The 16,860-nt window shown below is 40.9% G+C and overlaps 1 protein-coding gene across 1 annotated transcript in view; it reads right to left on the bottom strand.

The window, feature by feature from the left end:
• LOC140730332 (ALK tyrosine kinase receptor-like) overlaps positions 1–16,860 on the bottom strand; it is a 1,251,709-nt gene that overhangs the window by 286,209 nt on the left and 948,640 nt on the right. Inside the window, exons 10-11 of the mRNA XM_073050601.1 lie at positions 8,810–8,904; positions 1,781–1,915 (exon numbers count right to left, since the gene is read on the bottom strand). Of these exons, the coding sequence (XP_072906702.1) occupies positions 1,781–1,915; positions 8,810–8,904 (230 nt within the window). The remainder of the gene's footprint in view (positions 1–1,780; positions 1,916–8,809; positions 8,905–16,860) is intronic.

The following is a 16,860-nucleotide window of genomic DNA, read 5'->3' as shown; positions in this document are numbered from 1 at the left end:
ATAAGACAAGAAACAGCAGAATCTCGGAATCGGGAGAAACAAATGGTCTGCCAGAGGAACTGCTCAATAGAGCAGTATCTACAGGGGTGGGGGATGGGAACTGTCAACATTTTGGGTCAAACACTGAGGCTATCTTCATATACAGGGTTTCTACCTGAAACATTGATAGTTCCTTGGCTCCACCTCCCCATAGATGCTGCTCAACCAGCTGAGTTCTTCCAGCTGTCTATTAATTGAGTGTCTGCTGCGAGAGAGGGAACCATGAATAGAACCATAGAACCACAGAACATTACGGCACAGAAACAGGCCTTTTGGCCCTTCTTGGCTGTGCTGAACCATTATTCTGCCTAGTCCCACTGACCTGCACCTGGGCCATATCCCTCCAAACCCCTCTCATCCATGTACCTGTCCAAGTTTTTCTTAAATGTCAAAAGTGAGCCCGCATTCACCATTTCATCTGGCAGCTCATTCCACACTCCTACCACTCTCTGTGTGAAGAAGCCCCCCCTCCAATGTTCCCTTTAAACTTTTCCCCCTTCACTCTTAACCCATGTCCTCTGGTTTTTCTCCCCTAGCCTCAGTGGAAAAAGCCTGCTTGCATTCACTATATCTATACCCATCATAATTTTATACACTTCTATCAAATCACCCCTCATTCTCCTATGCTCCAGGGAATAAAGTCCTAACCTATTCAACCTTTCTCTGTAACTCAGTTTCTCAAGTCCCAGCAACATCCTTGTAAACCTTCTCTGCACTCTTTCAACCTTATTAATATCCTTCCTGTAATTCGGTGACCAAAACTGCACACAATACTCCAAATTCGGCCTCACCAATAACTTACGAAACCTCACCATAACATTCCAACTCTTATACTCAATACTTTGATTTATAAAGGCCAATGTACCAAAAGCTCTCTTTACGACCCTATCTACTTGTGATGCCACTTTTAGGGAATTATGTATCTGTACTCCCAGATCCCTCTGTTCTACTGCACTCCTCAGTGTCCTACCATTTACCTTGTATGTTCTACCTTGGTTTGACCTTCCAAAGTGCAATACCTCACACTTGTCTGCATTAAACTCCATCTGCCATTTGTCAGCCCATTCCTCCAACTGATCCAAATCCCTCTGCAAGCTTTGAAAACCTTCCTCACTGTCCACTACACCTCCAGTCTTTGTATCATCAGCAAATTTGCTGATCCAATTTACCACATTATCATCCAGATCATTGATATAGATGACAAATAACAATGGACCCAGCACTGATCCCTGTGGCACACCACTAGTCACAGGCCTCAGAGAAGCAATCCTCCACTACCACTCTCTGGCTTCTTCCATTGAGCCAATGTCTAATCCAATTTACTACCTCTCCATGTATACCTAGCGACTGAATCTTCCTAACTAACCTCCCATGCGGGACCTTGACAAAAGCATAGATGTATCAATCCTGGCTCAAGTTAAATAGGCTGCAGACTAAACTTTCTATATATCACATTCTAAGACAATCTTTAATTAAATATATACTTACATTACTAATGACAATCACTTTATTACGTGCTTGTGAGAAAATCCTAAGAAATGACTTCTCAAATTTCATTTCAATATAAATTGTTAAACTAGGTATGATTTCTGGACACAAATATCCTTTCAACATAAAGTTTCATTGCACTCAAAAGCTGTTGTAAAATCATCAAGTGTAATTGTTATAAACAAAAAAAGAACACGTTATTATTGCAAAAGCAGTATGCTGAAATGCCATTATTATGTTGTGTTGTTCATACCTGTTGACCCACTGACTTTAGCTGCTTCATGCATCTTCTTGCTGGCTGCCACAACAGTTTTGTTTATAAAGGCTTGCCCTAACAGATGCTGGCTTGGACTGGCAGAATCATTTCTGGATGCGTTGTCTGCACTACCTATTGAAAGAGGACCAAGAAAAAAAAAGGCAATAAGAACAGGTGCAATGTTTAAGAGAATTACAGAAAAGACCAGAGATAAACTATCAGAATACCTCCAACAGCATTTATCTGTTATTAGATCTGATGGACATTGAAAGAGACATAACTATAAATCATTTGGTTTAGATTTCTTCGCTAATCCATTGCACAAAACACAATCATCTTCAGCATCAGCCAAGAAAACATATTGGACAGGTTGTCCCTCTCCAGGCTTAAATCTCCTGACAGCCTTCATCACTTTTCCTCTGAATGGTTATTAATCAGGAGTGTTATTGAGTACTCTCCATTTGCTGGGACAGGCTGCTCCAATAATATTTAAGGATCCCTACCATCCAGCACAAGGCAGCTCATTGATTAGCACCCTATCCATCAGCACAATCATTCAATCTGTTGCTCATCAAAATGTTGTGGATGCAATCTGCACCACTGATAAGAAGCATTACAACAACTCAACAATACACTTTAATAGTGCTTAACTCATGATTTCAAGCTTCTAGAAGGGCAGCAGGTATACGTTAACAGGTTCATCTTAACTTGTTCTCATTAATCTGACTTGGTGATCAGTAACTATTGCTTTATTGGGACATGGCCAGACTCCTGAAACTTCCTATCTAGCAGCACCATGGGAATACAGTTTTCTTCAGCACTCCCTCAGGATCGTGCATGGCTTGCTTCTACTCCAATCTTGTGGGTTTTGAAATGTTTAATGCGTCTAATGCAAGAACTTCAGATTCTTCCTTAGGTGGTCGAGGTAGCTAATGATACAGAGGGGTGAGCTGTTTGTGAAGTGGTGTATTCCTTTTGCCACTTGCTATGTTTTTCTTAGTGTATGACCTTGAGGTTCTCAACATCATCCCAAATGCTCCTTCGCAGTCATGGTTGGAGGTTTGCAGAGGTTAGTGCAGATGTTACACTTGCAAAGGTTTTTAAACCCAGGCAGCAGTGAATTTAGAAGGGCACTTAATGTCAGACTTGCCAATGATACCACATCCCATGAATAAACATAAGTGAAAATTAGATGAGAACCAATTGGCTCCAGCCAAGACACATTGGGATTGATTGGAAATTCAGGCATGATATAAGCAGAGAGTCTCCCTGGCCCTGCCACCAAAATGCTCAGTTCATTCAGAATCCCTGTAGTAAACTGCAGTGATTAAATGACTGGCTACTGCAAATGACTGATGCTAGGCAGATTAATTAATGATGACCTTCAACTACGATGTTTTTCCTGTCTCTGTTACTAACATTACAGCAGTTAGTACCAAGCAATGATTACCCTGATTTGGACTGGTAAATTATAAGAACACATACCTCAAGGATGTAACATCTATCTTCAAAGATCCCCACCATCCAGGCCTTGCCATCTTTTCACAGGTACCATCGGACAGGAGGTACAAAAGTCTTAAGGCGCATACCACCAGGTTTAAGAACAACTGCTGCCCTTCAACCATTTGGATATTGCACCAATCTGCAAAACCCTATTGACTACAGTTCAGCAACACTGAATATTTTGACCACTTTGCACTAAAATGGACTTTGATTTGTTTTGTTCTAGTTCTGTTTCATTATTAAAAATTGTGCATAATTTATGTTTAATTTGTTTTCCTTGCAAGTACTGCTTATCTGATGCCATGGGCCTCAGACATGTTCATCGACATGAACATCAACTTTTATAAAGCTGATACCCAACGCACTTCTGTTTTTGTTGTTGTATTTTTGGCACAAGTTTTGTGCTTTTAAGTCGAGGGCCATCAGTGTTTTGGAATAGTATAGCTTGATCCTAAGTAATTTATTCAGATTGGCTGAATGTGGTAAAAGATGACTTACATGGTTACTGTGTTTCAAGTTTCAATTAACAGTTTATGAGTGAACCAGTTTATAGTCTACTTTCATTAAATGGAATTTTTTTAATTCTACTTTTGTTGAATTTCTATTTTGCTTTTCCTTCACAATAAGTATAGCACATATTTGCAGCACACTTTTTTTTCTAACTCCTTGTCAATCATCCATGTTTTTAATTGTTCATTGTTAAGAAGATCAGCTCCAATTAATTTTCACTGTCAATTTAGCTTAATTTAAGGCTACTGCTGTGGCCATCAATCATAGGCTTCTCTAGATTTGAAAAGCTGAGCAATAAATCCAAATTGCACATAAACGCATATTGGGGACTCATGCCAATAAGCCCCTTTGAGGTTATCGAGATTATTGCACATGCATCTTGTGTAAAGCCTTGTGTACTTAAACCTTAATGCACAGCAAATATGAGTAATTTCAGGAACCAATACACTAGACAAAAATAGTTTGTGATAATAAATGTTAGGCTGCAGCTTTTAAAAGACAAATGGAGACTGATTTCATCAATGCTTGAAGGCGATATACAAGAGTGGCAAAACAGACACAAAAGCAGGAACCCTGCCTCTCTCACTGATAAGACATTCTTAATGGAAGAAGTGGTTACCAAGATGCTGTCTCTACATCTTCAGCTGCCTTGAAAACACAACTGTGCAGAAATGATGAGAGAATTGGTAGTGGTGGCCAGAGTGGTCATAGCAACCAGCAACATCCCATACTGTCAGATCTCAATGCCTCAAGAATGTCTTCACAGGAACATTTCATTGCAAGCTGTAACAAATCCCATCTTCTAACTACTATAGAAAAAAATGCAATCACACACTGCTCCACTGACAACAATCTTTACTAATCAACACTCCCACCTAATAATTCATATATCATACTGAAAACTCACACACAATACTCAAGGCAACCATTTTCACAATGCCTGTCACCCGTGTACCCATGAATTGACTTTGATCCGTCCTGAACTAAAGTTTAGTGTTACACTGAGATCCAGACATTAACATGCTACTGTTCTCCTAAGTAGTACTCAAAGGAGTGGGGAGAGAACTGTGTAGAGCGCTAACACTGGTTGGACTAAATACCCTGTTTCTGTGCTGTGAAAAATATATCGACATAGCTTTCTATTCGGATAACTGAAAATGGAAGATCAACTAGAGTTCTGTTCCACTGGACCACAACATAATTTCAGCTGTGGCATATTTTGTAGGGCTGGACAGTAGAAGTATTCAATGAGATAGACACCTCATTTAACTCCCAATTTTGGAAAGACAAATTGAAACCACTTCCTGATGTTTTGCCATGCAGAGTGTAGTTGTTGAAGGATGTTTGTGAAATGTAAATCTAGCATTGCCTGGGAATCAGTTGTGGCACTAGCTGATTTAAAGGAGATCGGCAAATAACCTGGGAAATGAAATATTTCAGCCAGAAATAAAAGCAGTCATTTTATGGCTTTCTATGCTTTATTTTATTGGTGTTGTGAATCTCGGTGGCAAATATTCATTTTTATATGTCTCTAACGCTATTACTTGCAGCAGATGAGCTCTCTGCTATAAATCTCTCTATTGAAATCGTCTGGAGAAAAAAAATGATGAGGTGGAACAAGCCATGGAATAGCATGCCCTTAAACAGACCTCTCCAAATCTAGTCGGCACACTGAGGCCTACTCAAATTCTGGCACAAGATTAGTCCTTTTAGAGTCTGCTCCACTGCAGCAGACCAGTAATTTGTGTGAATGTCTGAACATACACAACTGAATCTTCCTCAAAAATACCCGATTTGTGCCCTGGACTTAATTAGTGGGACGGTGAACTTCGTGGTTTCCCATACCAGATAAAGTGGAATACATTTCTCATTACTTATGCGGAAGCCATTTTGCTGTATTGTCTACATGGCCTCAAAGTAATTCTATTAGTCCCCTTCACTCATTTATTTTCCCTATAAACAATTCCCTCTTGTGCTAAACTATGTATACCTGTCTGGACACGCCCCTCTGCTGACTGCCTCTGTGGCTCCTCCCACAGACCCCTGTATAAAGGCGATTGGAGGCACTGCTCCCCCCTCAGTCTCCGAGAAGCTGTGCTCCATTTTGCTGCTAATAAAAGCCTATCATTCGCCTCCCGTCTCCGAGAGTTATTGATAGTCATCACCTCTCTCCCATGTTCTAATCAACCAACAGATGGGGTAATTTATAGTAGTCAGTTAGCTAGCAAATGGCATGTCTTTGGGATCTGGGAGGAAACTACATCACCTGGAGGGAATTCACACTCTCACAGGTGGGCAGTACCTTTGAAAGGATTGAATTCTAGTCTCTGGAGTTGTTAGGCTGTGAGCATTTAGCATTTAGTCTCATCTAAATGCTGGAGATGAGTGCTTGATGGTCAGCAAGGATGTGACTTGTGTTTTCCGTGATGAGTGTTTTCCGTGCCAACCATCGAGCACCCACCACCAGCAATCAGCACTCTGACTTTATAGGACAAATTCCTGCTATTTGATTAAAAAAGCACCATGTCAAAATCACAAGGGTGAAAGACTGAAAGGAGATGGTACACTGTGCCAGAAGTCCCCAGCAATATAATGGGACATCACCTCTTCAAGAATCTATGCCCATGTTGTAAATATTGATCTATCAGTTTCACACACTTATTTTGTAGTTCTTTTGTACATGCTACCTGCAGTAATTTGGGGGAAAATAGATCTACAGTTTTGCTGAGGAAATAAATTTAGGAGTTTAAATTTCTGTCTGTTATTTTAAGCTGAGGCTGATGGAATGCAAGTTTAAGGAAATGTAGAATATAAGGGGGCATTTGGCTCATGAGGCTTAACAGACATTTCTGCTGAAGATCAAAGTAAACAGCTTCAGCATATTAGCATTAATCCACAGTAATGTGATATCTTCAATGTGTTCCAATAAATTGTTTTACATGATTCATATTCATGTCAATTTGAATGTTTTATTTTTATTAAACAAGATTAAGTTGAAATTGTTTACGGTATAATGGATATATGTCTACCCTATTATAGTTACAGATATTATAAGGCTATAATTACAAAACCAGAAATATAATTTTGAAAAAGCTCTTATGTGTTAAGGCAGTCCAAACTAAGATTTTAACAATGATTTAAGCAGTTTCAGAAATTAGGTCTCCCATGCAAAATAGCTGACTGCCCATAGAATACTTGTTTCAAATTTCAGACAACTTTACTTTATTTACCAAATAATATTGCTACTTTTCATTGGACCAATTCCATATTTAACACTTCCAGATTGCACAGCAGGAAAATAACTATCCTCAAAGATTGAATGCACTTTTTTTTGTAGTAGCTAATGATATTTATTTTCATTTACCTTTCTATGCTCAACAGCTTTAGAGCTGTCAGATACTGGGGTGTGAAATTAGATCCACAGAAGAGGTCTTCTCAGTGAAGGACCTTGAGTCACAGCTCAGAAGAGTTACATATTGCTTCACACTTCAATGGTGCCTATCATCTCTCCAAAAATGACTGCCAAATTGTGCGTACTAATGGAGAGTTCTCTGCTGTGCAGCTATCGGTGGAATTACAACTTTACGCAGTATTCTAACTTCTATAGACTCATAGAGAGGTACAGCATAGAAAGAGGCTCATTAGCCCACCTAGTCCGTGCTAAAACCATTTAAACAGCCTACTCCTGTCAACCTGCACCAGGACCATAGCCTTCCAAATCCCTACCATCCAAGTGTCTATCCAAACTTCTCTTAAATGTTGAACTCAAGCTTGCATGTACCACTTGTGCCGACAGCTCATTCCACACTCTCGTGGCCTTCTGAGTGAAGAATTTTGCCCTTGTGCTCCCCTTAAACTTCTCACCTTTCACCCTTAACCCATGACCTCTGGTTGTAGCCCCAGCCAACCTCAGTGGAAAAAGCCTGCTTGCATTTACCCTGTGTATACTCCTCAAAAATTCTCTGATGACTCAGCCATAGGTGGGTGTATAAAGGAAGGACAGGAGGATGAATTCAGGGCCCTGGTAGATGACTTTGCCAAATGGTGCAAGCTGAATCATCCACAGCTCAACAACAGTAAGACAAAGGAGATGGAGATGGACTTCAAAAGGCTAAGCTTGCACTGCTCCCTGTTACTGTTGCTGATGAGGAAGTAGATGTGGTGAGGACCCACAAGTACCTGGGGGTGCACCTGGATGACGGACTTGAGTTAAACACCAACACAAGAAGGACAAAAGTTGTCCCTACTTTCTGAGGAGACTGAGGTCCTTTGGAGTACATAGTCCTCTCCATAACATGTTCTACCAGCCCGTTGTCACTAGTATAATCTTCTAAATGGTGGTGTGCTGGGGCAATGGCATCAACGTGGGAGATGCTAACTGTCTCGATAACCTGGGTAGAATGGCTGGCTCTGTTATAGGAGTCAAAATGGACACACTGGAGCCTGTGGAAGAACAAAGGTCCTTACAGAAATCCTGGCAATTCTGGACAATATTTCTCACCACCTGCATGCCACCTAGGCTGACAGAGAAGCACTTTTAGTAATGGACTAAGAGAACTGTGCTGCTCTAAAGAGTGCCATATGAAGTCATTCTTACCCTTGGCCATATAGCTAGGGAAGTGATAACCCCCCTTATGTTAGACTGTTTGAGGTAACTTATCTTTTATTCTTAATTACTTCTCTTCTAATATTTGTATACCTGTGCACTTGTAATGCTACTGTGATACTGTAATTTCCTTTGGGGTCAATAAAGTATATATCTATCTATAATTTTATATACCTATAGATAAAGGAAGCTTCTGCACCAACACAAGCCCATCATAGTTATCAAACATAGGTCCAGAGATGATGGTCCAACCCACTGTTCCCTATAATTTCACTTCTGTCTTTTGCGTTTCTCCTTGTACCAGCAAATGGCAGGCTGTAGTTGTCTCTATAGTAATCTTTCAAGGATGCATGATTTGTTCTAGATCCAGTATTATTAAACAGAAAAGAGGTGATAATTATACTCACTTGTTAGATAACAGTCAAGGCTGAGTGTCACATTATCCAGTGCAATGACTGCACTTGATTCTTCAGTCCATGCAGTGTTCAGCTGTAACCAGAACCTGTGAAAGCAACAATTATCTGGATGAAAGTGATGTTTTCTTCTGCAGTAGCATCTCAGGTCACAGTGAGGTCTTCAAAGATTGCTGTCAGTACATTTTTTTTGTTTTTAAAAGAAAGTGAACCACTTGAGGATTAGCACATTCAAATGGCCTCAGGCCAAAACATCCTGCCTTCGTTGTACAGCAGAGCAAGTACAGACAGCCACACTCCAATATTAAATTACAAGAAATGGACAAAATAATGTGGTATTTGTTAAACCAACAGAACAATGATTCAATTACTCACAAAAAAATCCAGGTTCTAAATGGCATTATAAATATTACTGATTTTTATTGGCAATGGTTAAGCAAGAACAGAATACTCATTTTGTCTCCTTGCTAGATTAACGGTTCCTCTGGGAACGCGGGTAACGGAATGTTCTGAGGGTCAACTGAAGACCTATCATCTTGCAAAAACGAGAACATATAAAGGCTACTTTGAGTAAAGCACCAATCCATTCCCATCAGTTGGTGCCAGTTCCAACTATGTATTCTATCCCTCATCTCTTGAAAATAATGGTACCAAACTTCTTCATTCTAATGCCCTGTGTGTTCTAGTAATGGAGCAAAAATTAATTCCTCATTCTAACCATTCCCTTAAAACAAAGTATTGCTTGGTTTAGACGCGTAGCTTGTATTTTTGTGGCCACAAGTTTCTGAATCTCTGGAAGCGTAAACACTTCTATCCTGCTGAGTTTATTCTTTATTTTAAAAGCTACTATCACACACTCTCCTTTAAATAAAGCTGCTAAGCAGCTTAACTTTCCCTTTTAGTTAATAACTCAGTTTTAGTACCACCCTTTTAAATCTTTTGTTCTTCTTCCAATGATCCCAAATCATCTTTATTGAATCAAGAAATAAATTCAAATGCTTTCCTGAATTTTGTAATTGCTTCACTGGATCCCTTAATCAGCTTCTTCCTAAAATGCTGAAAATGTTATTCCACATTGTAATATTCACGAAAGGGGTGAATGCAGGACTGAAGGTGTTGAATGTGCACAGTAAAACAGAATATGGTAGATGAATGTAAACACAGCTGCAGATTGGCAGGTATGATGTTGTAGGCATTACTGAATCTTGGCTGAAAGATTATAGCTGGGAGCTTAGTGTCCAAGGATACACATTGTATCAAAACAATAGGCAGGAAGGCAGAGGGGGCGGCATTGCTCTGTTGGTAAAAGATGAAATTAAATCATTAGAAAGAGGTGACATAGGGTTGGAAGATGTTGAATCATTGTGGATAGAGTTAAGGAACTACAATGGTAAAAAGACCCTGATGGGAATTGTATATATACCCTCAAACAGTAGTAAGGACGTGACCTACAAATTACAACCGGGGATGGAAAATGCATGCCAAAAGGGCAATGTTACAGTGGTGATGGGGACTTCAATAAGCAGGTAGATTGGTAAAATCAGGTTGATGCCAGATTACAGGAGAGGGAATTTCTAGAGTGCCTGTGAAATGGCTTTTTAGAGCAGCTCATGGTTGAGCCCACCAGAGGATCAACTATTCTGGATTGGGTGTTGTGCAATAAACCAGAATTGTTTAGAGATCTTAAGGTAAAAGGACCCTTAGGGGCAAGTGATTATAATAAGGTCGAATTCATCCTGAAATTTAAGAAGGACAAGTTGTATCAGTATTAGTCAAGATGGCACTAAAGAGCCACTCCTTTGCTTGTATCTTCAGAAACAGCTCTATTTCCATCTTTAATACCTCTATTTTTCCCTTTCAGGGTTGTTTTGAAGACCTTGATTTGGAGTTACATGCTGACTTCGGTTCTTTACGGGAATGGGACCCCCTCTCAGGGTGTCATGACTGGCCGTTATTCAACAGGCCAAGGGTGCGGCCTAAGATTTCATCTCACCTTTTGAGGCCTAGGATCTCGGGGCTCTGGAGACAGGCAGTTCAAAGGTCAGTGCCCCAGACTGGTGTGTCGTGGGAGCTGGAAAATCTTTGGCTGTGTGCCCAGAGACCTGAGATCTTTGGGCACAGAGCTCAGGAAAAAGTGAAGCAAAAGACTTTCAGTATCGTAAACCAGTGAGTTGTTTGTTATGTCTCCCCCCTCGACGTGAAACGGAGACATCTCTTTCTTCCTTATTAGGGAGAGAGAGAACCTGTGGTACATCGAATACAGGGTGAACGAGTAGTCTTTGGAGTACTGCAAGTCTGTGTCTTTGCTGTTGCTTTTGCTGCTCGCTTAAATGCTCGGTGGTGGGTGCTGATGCTTTTTATTTGCTGGTGGGGAGAGGGAGGAATTGTTGCTTGCAGCCACTTACGTGCGGCAGGAAGGGGAGCTGCGCGGGGGGTACTTTGGGGTTCTAACAGTTAACTGTCATTCATTCTTTGGGGCACGCCTCTATTTTCGTGGAAGGCTGAGAAGAGAAAGCATTTCAGGATGTATATTGTATCCACATCACTGGCATTAAATGTACCTTTGAAACATTTGAGTAAAGGGAATTACAGAGACATGAGAGAGAAGGTGGCCAGATTTAATTGGTAAAGAACACTGGCAGGGATGACAGCAGACCAGCAAAGGCTGGAATTTCTGGAAGCAATTCAGAAGGTACAGGATATATACATCCCAAAGAGGAAGAAGTATTCTAACAAAAAGATGACACAACTGTGGCTAACAAGAGAAGACAAAGCTAACATAAAATCCAAAGAGAGGGCATATAATAGAGCTAAAATTAGTGAGAAGTTAGAGGATTGGGAAGCTTTTAAAAGCTAACAGCAGGCAACTAAAAGTCATTAAGAAGGTAAAGGTGGAATATGATAGTAAGCTAGCCAATAATACTAAAGAGGATACCAAAAGTTTCTTCAGATACAAAGTGTAAAAGAGAGGTGAGAGTGGATATCGGACTGCTGGAAAACAATACGAGAGAGGTAGTAATGGGGAACAATGAAGTGGTGGATGAACTAAATAAATATTTTGCATCCGTCTTCACTGTGGAATTCACTGGCAGTATGGTGGAAGTTCCAGGTATCGGGGGCATGAACTGTGTGTACTTACCGTAACTAGAGGAGCTAGGGTCTTGGGAAACTGAAAAATCTGAAGGTTGGTAAGTCACCTAGACCAGGTGGTGTACACCCCAGTATTCCAAAAGTGGTGGCTAAATAGATCATGGAAACATTAATAATGAACTTTCACAATTCACTAGATTTTGGAACGGTTCTGGAAAACTTGAAAATTGCAAATGTCACTCCACTCTTCAAGAAGGGAGAGAAGCAGAAGAAAGGAAACAATAGGCCAGTTAGTCTGACCTCAGTGGTTGGGAAGATGTTGGAGTCAATTATTAAGGATGAGGTCTCAGAGTACTTGGAGGCACATGATAAAATAAGCCATAGTTAACAATGGTTTCCTCAAGGAAATATCTTGCCTGACAACTCTGTTGGAATTCTTTGAAGAAATAACAAGCAGGATAGACAAAGGAGAATTGATTGATGTTGTGTACTTCTTTTTCAGAAGGCGTTTGACAAGATGCCACATGTGAGACTGATTAACCATCTACAAACCCAAGGTATTACAGTAACGATTCTAGCATGGATAAAGCAGTGGCTGACTGGCAGGAGACTAAGAGTGGGAATAAGGGGAACCTTTTTTGGATAGCTGCCAGTGACTAGTGATGTTCCACAGGGGTCCATGTTTGGAAAGATTCTTTTTACATTTTATGTCAATAACTTAGATGATGGAATTGATGGCTGTGTTGCAAAATTTGCAGACAATATGAAAATTGGTGGAGGGGAAGGTAGTTTTGAAGAGGTGAAGAGACTACAGAAGAACTCAGACAGATTAGGAGAATGGGCAAAGAAATGGCAGGTGGAAAACAGTTTTGGGAAGTGTATGGTTAGGCACTTTGGTAGAAGAAATGAAAGTGTTGACTATTTTCTAAAAGGAGAGAAAAGACAAACAGCTGAGACACCAAAGGGACCTGAGAGTCCTTGTGGAAGATACCCTAAAGATTAACTTGCAGATTGAGTTGTGGTCATGAGATCAAGTGCGATGTTAGCATTCATTTCAAGAGGTCTAGAATATAAAAGCAAGGATGTAATGTTGAAACTTTTTAAAGCACTGGTGAGGCCTCTCTTGGAGTACTGTGATTGGCTTTGGGCCCCTTATCTTAGAAAGCTTGTGCTGAAACTGGAGAGGGTTTAAGGGAGAATTCTGAAGATGGAGGGTGACCTCATTGAAATCTTGGAGGTGAAAGGCTTTGATAGAGTGAATATAGGGAGGTTGTTTCCTATGGTGGGAGAGTCTAAGACCAGAGGACACAGCATCAGAATAGAGGGGTGTCTTTTTGCAAATGGAAATGAGGGGTAATTTCTTTAGCCAGAGAGTTGTGAATCAGTGGAATTATTTGGCACAGGCAGCTGTGGAGGCTGAGTCTTTATGTATATTTAAGGCAGAGGTTGATAGATTCTTGGTTGTTCAGGGTATGAAGGGATACGGGGAGAAGGGAGGAGATTGGGGCTGAGAGGAAAATTGGATCAGCCATGATGAAATGGCAGAGCAGACTCTATGGGCCAAATGGCCTAATTCTGCTCCTATATCTTATGGTCTTATTATGTTAGATTTATCCAAGTAAAGATTAAATCTAACTCTAAGTTGTGCTTTCTAGTATTTTACTGTACCAGTATGGTTGTTGTGGGTGAGGGGTGGGGGGGGGGGGGGGGGAGAGAGACCTGTAAACCCAGGTCATTCAGATCATTATCAGATCCTTCCTTGCTGACCTTTAATACCACTTTGAGAAGAGGAATGAAGCATAGACCTTTTTACAAGCACTGAAGCCAAAACAGTCAAAATTGACCAATTTCTGTCATGACTGAAATTGGATACAGCGATTATGCTGCACGATTAATCTCCACCAGTTGAATGCATAGCCATCAGTACTTCAGCTTAAATGGTGTGTTTCCAAGACTACAGTCTCCAGGCACTACTAACTGCACCACTGACTGGTTGGATTTATCATCAGGACCATGAGTTGTTAGCTCCAGTTAAAGGTAAGTTGTGCTGCTTAAAGTTGGCCCTGCATCAGATAGCCACAGAGCAAGGTGCAATGTTGCAGGAAATTCAATAGCATCATCTGAATGGTCAGGGCCGCCTGGGTACAGTGCATATCAAAGTCCTCATTTTACCAAACCTATACTGCCCAGCATCGCCAAGTACCATTCAGCAACATTCTCTGTCACATCCACGATTCCTGTAATCCCTTCCCCTTCACAAATAGCATTGCTGAAGGCCTCAGATGTACACACTGCCTGTTCTTTAAAACAATGTCATTCTAATACAACATACTGACACTCTTTTGTTGTTTGACAAGGTGAACACAGCAGGAGGCCAATGGGCAGGCTTGCATACTCTTATGTTTTCCTCTCTTCCCACATTACAATCTCAATCTTGCTTCTTTCTCAGTACAGATTACGGAGGACATCAATTTAAACTGGTGTACAAACAGGGGAAGATGCTGATGATGAAGACTTGCAACCACTCCATTTCGTAAGAGTGGTTGAGGAAGGATCCACACAAACAGAGAGACTGCAGGAGTGACGAAGGGCAAGGCTGGGGTAAGGATAAGATTGTACATGGGTTTGATAACTGGGGTAGCACTGTACAGATTGTGATGCTTATACTCAAAGGAAGGAAATCCAGTGATTAGATCACTAGGTAAAACATCAGGTTTGTACATTTATGGGAGTGTAAGTAAGTGACTATTGCTGAAAAGGGAATTGAGGCTACATTATATAATTGTCCAAAGGAAGCATACAGTATTTCATCATATCAATGATTGACTCTCTCAATTTGTGTGACAGTATGATGTTTATATGTACATTGGCCTAGAATCACAGCACATGGAGCTGTACAGTACAGAAAAAAGGCCATTCAGCCCACAATGTGGTGCTGAACCAGCTAAAAAGCAATTCAAAAATACCCAAACATTAATCCCTCCTACCTACATCTTGTCCATATGTCCCCATCTTCTCTACATCCATGTGCCTATCCAAACAGCTCTTAAAAGCCTCTCATGTATTTGCCTCTACCACCATACCAGGCAGCAAATTCCAGGCATTCACGGCTCTGAGTAAAAAACTTAACCCTCGCATCCCCCTTGAACCTGTCCCCTCTCAATGCATGCCCTCTGGTATTAGACATTTCAACCGTGGGAGACAGATACTTTCTGCCCACTCTATCTATGCCTCTCATAATCATGTAAATCTGTCAGATCTCCCCTCAGCCTCCAACACTCCAGAAAAAACAACCCAAGTTTATCCAACCTCTCGTGATAGGACATGCCCTCTAAACCAGGCAGTATCCTAGAAAGCCTCTTCTGCACCCTTTCCAAAAACTCGACATCCTTCCTATAGTGGGGAGGCCAGAACACTCCAGATGTGACCTAACCAGAGTTGTATAAACTTGCAATATAACCTCTTGACTTTTGAACTCCATGCTTCAACTCAGAAAAGCAAGCATTCTATTTACCTTCTTAACCACCTCATCAACCTGTGTAACCAGCAATTAACTTGGATCTCAAGATCTCTCTGCTCAGTAACACTGTTAAGGGCCTCGCCTTTAGCAGTGTATTGGCCCCTTGTATTTGCCCTACCAAGGTGCATCACCTCACATTTATCTGGGTTTAAACCCCATCTACCATTTCTCAGCACATACCTGCAACTGATCTATATCGTACAGCATTCCTTGCCGGTCTTCTACACTACCCACACCTCCACCAGTCTTGGTATCATCTGCAAATTTACTAATCCATCCATCGACGTTTTCATCCAGCTCATTTATATACTTCACAAACAGCAGAGGTCATAGCGCAAATCCCTGTGGAACTCCACTAATTACAGACCTCCAGCTCAAGTGAGTCCATTCAACCACTACCCTCGGTCTTCTATGTGCAAGGCAGTTCTGAATCCAGATAGTCAATTAATTCTCTGGATTAGCTTCTCATAAAGGGCATTGTCAAACACCTTACTAAAATCCATGTAGAAACATCCACTGCCCTACCTTCATTAAGCTCTCTCGTCACTTTCTCAGAAAACCCAATCAAGTTGCTAAGACATGACCTACCTCGCACAAAGCCATGCTGGCTCTCCCTAATTAGGCCATGAGTTTCCAAATGTTCATATATCCTATGGCTAAGAATTCTCACCAGCAATTTCCCTACAACTGACGTGAGGCTCGCCAGTCTCTCGTTCCCAGAATTTCCTCTTGTCTTCTTAAATAGAAGCACAACATTAGCCACTTGCCAGTTTTCTGGGACCTCACCTGTAGCTAGAGAGGACACAAAGATACTGGTTTAGGGCCCAGCAATCTTGTTTCTTTAACTTGGGCTAAATCACATCAGGCCCAAGGACTTAACCACCTTAATACGTATTCATTAGAAGGACCAACATTTCCTCCTCCTTGTCCTCTAAACACCCTAATGTATTTATGCACTCAGCACTGATCGCCTAGTCCTCCATAACATTGTCCTTGGTAAATACTGAAGCAAGGTACTCTTTAAGTACCTCACTCACATCCTCTTCATCCAAGCAGATATTACCCCCCTCTATCCTCGAGTCATCCTACCCTCTCCTGAGTTATCATTTTACTCCTTGATGTATAAAATGCCTTGGGATTCACCTTAATCCAACTTACCAAGAACTTTTCATGGTCCCTCCTGGCTATCTTAATTGCCTTTAGTTCTTTACTGGCTTCTTTATACTCATGTGTTTTGTTTGATCTTAACTTCTGAAGCTTTTCATACTTTTCCTTCTTCTTCATGACTAAATTCATCACCTCTCTAGACATCCAAGATTCTCTTATCTTTCCACCTCCGTCCTTTCAATTGGAACATACCTTTCCTGTACTCTGTGCAATTGATCTTTAAACATATTCCATATGTCTGATGTGGATTTGCCAGAGAAAATGTGCT

The sequence above is a fragment of the Hemitrygon akajei genome, chromosome 7, assembly GCF_048418815.1.
Source record: "Hemitrygon akajei chromosome 7, sHemAka1.3, whole genome shotgun sequence".
Lineage (NCBI taxonomy): Eukaryota > Metazoa > Chordata > Chondrichthyes > Myliobatiformes > Dasyatidae > Hemitrygon > Hemitrygon akajei.
This window is presented reverse-complemented; position numbering and strand designations above follow the sequence as displayed.